The sequence below is a fragment of the Corticium candelabrum genome, chromosome 1 (genome assembly GCF_963422355.1).
Source record: "Corticium candelabrum chromosome 1, ooCorCand1.1, whole genome shotgun sequence".
NCBI lineage: Eukaryota > Metazoa > Porifera > Homoscleromorpha > Homosclerophorida > Plakinidae > Corticium > Corticium candelabrum.
In genome coordinates, this window is record NC_085085.1 from 187,650 (window position 1) to 192,649 (window position 5,000).

At 39.3% G+C, this 5,000-nt stretch overlaps 1 protein-coding gene across 1 annotated transcript in view; it reads right to left on the minus strand.

The window, feature by feature from the left end:
- The window catches only part of LOC134197451 (exocyst complex component 4-like), a 15,861-nt gene that overhangs the window by 5,363 nt on the left and 5,498 nt on the right, over nt 1-5,000 (minus strand). Inside the window, exons 8-17 of the mRNA XM_062666785.1 lie at nt 4,795-4,890; nt 4,699-4,730; nt 4,541-4,639; nt 4,045-4,115; nt 3,956-3,989; nt 3,205-3,319; nt 2,936-3,129; nt 2,547-2,642; nt 637-782; nt 51-154 (exon numbers count right to left, since the gene is read on the minus strand). Coding sequence (XP_062522769.1) covers nt 51-154; nt 637-782; nt 2,547-2,642; nt 2,936-3,129; nt 3,205-3,319; nt 3,956-3,989; nt 4,045-4,115; nt 4,541-4,639; nt 4,699-4,730; nt 4,795-4,890 — 987 coding nt within the window. The remainder of the gene's footprint in view (nt 1-50; nt 155-636; nt 783-2,546; nt 2,643-2,935; nt 3,130-3,204; nt 3,320-3,955; nt 3,990-4,044; nt 4,116-4,540; nt 4,640-4,698; nt 4,731-4,794; nt 4,891-5,000) is intronic.

Genomic DNA, 5,000 nt, shown 5'->3' on the forward strand with positions numbered 1-5,000 from the left:
CATTACCACTATAATTTTGTAGTTCCATTCGTTGTATAAATTTGTCTAACCTTTTATTGCTGCTTCAAGTTTCTCATTTAGTTCTTCACGCACAAATTCAAGAAAGTTGAGCTGCACATAGTCCTCAATGAAACTTCTTAGTGAACAATGCATACTGCAACACAAGAAAGCAATACAACACAACAAAAAAAAGCAATACAACACAACAAAAGAAAGCAATACAACACAACAAAAGAAACAATACAACACAACAAAAGAAAACGATACAACACAACAAAAGAAAATACAACACAACAAAAGAAAATAATACAACAGAACAAAAGAAAACAATACAACACAACAAAGGAAAACAATACAACAAAACAGAATAAAGCAATACAACACAACAAAAGAAAGCAATACAACACAACAAAAGAAAACAATACAACACAACAAAACAAAGCAATACAAAACAACTACTTGCTAATAAACAAGCAACACGACAGATGCAGAGACAGCCAACCAAGCAGACGAGCAAACAACAGGCAGCAGACAGAAAAAAAAGAAAAATCTTAAAATAACGCAGCTTGTTATGATGCAAATGTTACCAACTACACCAGGTATGCATGCATCTGTACCATATGTTACACAGCATACCTTACACCTGACAATATGATTGACTCTATTTCCTGTGTAAAGCTCCGAAGTGTTGTGAATATGACAGTGATGTTCATCATGTCCGGTTTGCACACAAAGAGAGGAGTTGACGTAAATCGTGGCAAAGACGGCAAGTCTTCCTCCTCCTAACAAAATACAACATCCACACAATGATCCCTTCAAATGCAATTTACTATAGTAGGCAGTTATACATAAATACACACACGTGTGTGCGTGTGCAAACACAAATGGACACACACACACACACACACACACACACACACACACACACACACACACACACACACACACACGGCAATGAAAATAACAACTGATGTCATTGAGTTCAACGTTCGTCTGTTTCATATCTCTTAACAAAACAAAACCACCTACTTAACCATCCCCATTCACAACCTTCTGTTTACCTATCCACCCACCCATCCACCTTCATCTGTCTGTCCACCTGTCTGTCTGTCCACCTGTTTGTCAGTCAGTCAGCCAGTCTGTCTGTCTGTCTGTCTGTCTACCTGTCTGTCTGTCTGTCTGTCCAATACATATATTTTCAAAATATTTTCAATATTTTCAACATTGAAATTTACATACAACACAATTAGTTAAGCAAGTCTACTGTCCCAATCGCACATAACCACTAACAAACTAAAACTTACAGAAACCAGCCCTATATAGAGCTGTACAGTAAAGCACATAATTAATAATTGTGTATATTGTTCAGTCTTTTGACTTTCTTTGTATGTTCTAGTAAACGTGATGTCTTCCTGGAAATCACACTAGCATTACATCGTTGTAATTGGACTGATAAGCGTTGTCTCCAGTATGTTGTAAATTTTATGCATTGTGACAACCATCCTCAATCATCATCTGTCTGTCTGTCTGTCTGTCTGTCTGTCTGTCTGTCCGTCCGTCTGTCTGACTGTCTGTCTGCCTGCCTATCTGTCTGTTGCCTGTCTGTCTGTCTGTCTGTCTGTCAATACATATATTTTCAAACATTGAACTATTATACACCATCTAATAGCCTGTTCACACTAGCATGGTTCTGTAGCCTAACCGAGCCAAACCAAACCGAACCGCGTCAGCTAATCTTGTTGGCCTGCGTTCACACTGCCAAAGGCTGAAAGCGCGCTGAGAGTGCGTAGTCAAAGAAAGTGGGCATGTATTCAGCTAACTGTGCACATCCGGATAGTTCTTGTGATGAATCGTAGGCAAGATGCGATTGTCCTGTTCTAATTGGCATCACAGCAGTCCATCGCAGTGAGATGTACAACACCGAGGTCTCAGAGACGATTTTCCACTGGACTACCGAACCGAACCATGGTGGCACGGTAGCTTGAGGTGAGCCAGCTCAACACGGTTTGGTTTGGTTCGGTTCAGTTCAGACGGCGTTCACACTGCGAAGTGAAGCCCAACCAAACTGTGGCGCACCGTGCTGGCACAGTTACAAACGCTAGTGTGAATGGGCTATAAGCAACTAAATACTACTTCTGTCTGTCTGTCTGTCTGTCTGTCTGTCTGTCTGCCCATCAACTTATCCAACCATCTGCTTAATCATCTGTCTATCTGTCTGTCCATCAATTTATTTATCCATCCATCTGTTTTTATCCACAAGTGTGCTACTGTGCAATCACACGTCTGTCAATTCACAACTTCTACTTTATTTTAGCAAATCGTTTAAGCTCACTGGAGATTCAATGCCCAATCTATAACACAGTCTTCCTACAATGTACCAAAATAACCAAATACAATGCCCTGTAATGTACTACAATACAGTGTGACATTGCTATTGTAATCATCATCTCCAGTTTAAAACACAACACTATGCAATGCCTTTACTTCTTACAACTGTGAGCCTTATGGCTAAAGCAACAAATTCCGACAAAACGTGTGATACTTACATATCCAGTTTCTTGTTGTCTTTGTTCTCTCTGCTCCCGCAAGTATGACCTCACACTCAGTGCATACGATGACGACTCAAACCGAAACAATGTTCTCTACAATAACACAACAAACTACATGACAACAATACTCACACACACACACACACACACATGCACGCACGCACGCACGCATGCACGCACGCACGCACGCACGCACGCACGCACGCACGCACGCACGCACGCACGCATGCGCACACACACACACACACACACACACACACACACACACACACACACACACACACACATGTTACACACGACATCCATACCACCGATGAGACAGCAAACATACACATAACATACAAACAAAACATCACGTTAGACTTAATCCACAACTGATTGCATGCCTTTTGAGTTTTCGTTGTGACTCCCTTTTTTCTTGGTGCAAAGTAGCTCGACAAGTCGGAAGTATCAGAAAACGCTGTGAGTCGGTGAATGTTGTGAGTAGCATTTTGCACATCGAGATAGTCAGACAGCATGAGCTGAATGCTGTACTGTATAGCAGCCCAAACATCAGCCTCTTTGTATAGTTTGACGTCGACTGAAAATTGAATTCCACAAACATAGAACATGATGAAAATATAATCTCAACATTGAGACACGAGTCGGCTGTTACCTTGACCATATTTCTGACCGATCTGTTGAAATGATGACAGTACGAGAGAATGGGCGGCTGCGACGGCCCGGAATTTGTCGAAACAAAGTTGCAATAGCTCCAACAACATACGAGGCTGCAGTAAAGGGAAGAAAACATCAGCAGAGAAATGAACTGATTGTTGGCAACACAAAAGCAATGACGTCACTTGAAACAGAAACATACAAACAAATGACCAACAGAAACAAACAAACGCAGTAAAAGACAAACGGACAAACAGACAACCAGTCAAACAGACAAACAAACAGACAAACAGACAACCAGTCAAACAAACAGACAAACAGACAAACAAACAAAGACAAACAGACAACCAGTCAAACAAACAAACAAACAAACAGACAACCAGTCAAACGGACAAACAAACAGACAACCAGTCAAACGGACAAACAGACAAGAAGACTTCCAGACAGACAAACAAACAAACAAACAGACAACTAGTCAAACAGACAAACAGACAAACAGACAACCAGTCAAACAATCAAACAAACAGACAAACAGACAGACAACCAGACAACCAGTCAAACAAACAAACAGACAAACAGACAACCAGTCAAATGGACAAACAGACAAGAAGACTTCCGGACAAACCAGGCAGACAAAGAAACAAACAAACATTTCATTGGCAGAGACACCAATCGCTCTACAAATCATGTTTAGTTGTGTTCCTGTAGCCATCAGACTTGCCAATCATACATGTACATATGATACTCACCTGATGAGCCATCAATACTCCTGCCCGTTGAGCACTGAAAGACACGTCCATAAACTATCAATACAAACATCAATCAGTAGCGTATCAACCTGTCAGCAATTTGTTCGGTCAGCCTGTCGATGATTCCGTTCATATCACTACGCATCTTCACAGCAACTTCCTATGACACACACCATAAATTCTACAGAAAACTCACAAGCAAATGTAAACAAACAAGCACACTTGAAGACAAACACATAGGCACAGCACGATCACATAGACAACAGGAGAAAGCTTGTAATTTTTTGTATCTATTTTTTACTTTTATTTTTCATTTTTATTATTCTTTATTTTAATTTTTTTACCTTTCCTTCATTTCTACAATTTTTATTATTATTCTTTATATTTTTTATTTTTTGGTTTTAATTTTTAATTTTTAATTTTTTTATTTTTGTAATTTTTTCGTTTTACTTTATTTTACATTTCTATTATTCTTTTTTATTTTTCTATTTTTTATTATTTATTTTTATTTTCTATTTTTATTTTTATTATTTTTTATATCAAGCTTGTAGACATAGATATTGTAAAATCATTTCAGTGACTTACCTGAACGGCGTCTGGCATTTTCTTCAGCACTGCAAAGCATTCGATAATCATCAACACATTGTAGGTATCCTCTCCATCACGATGGCCACTCTCTCTCAACTGTAAGTTTCACGACTGAACAACATCTCACTAGCAATCAACTCAAACAACAATAGTACCTGCAGATCAGATGCATCCAAGCGAGGTGGACCTGACAAGACAGAACACAACACACTGACTACTATATCTAATAAATCTCTATTGTATCCATTTACCTGATCCAACTCGTCTATGTGACAGACCTTTTTGTGCTGCTAAAGCTGCTACTTTTCTCGCAAATTGAGGAGAATTTGTAAGATTTTCTTGTGATGCTAACACAAACACAAACACTAACATCAACTGGACAACATCTCCAGTAACTCTATTCCTCCATCACACCACAAGTGTACAACACAACACAAGGCAAACGTGGACAAGAGTG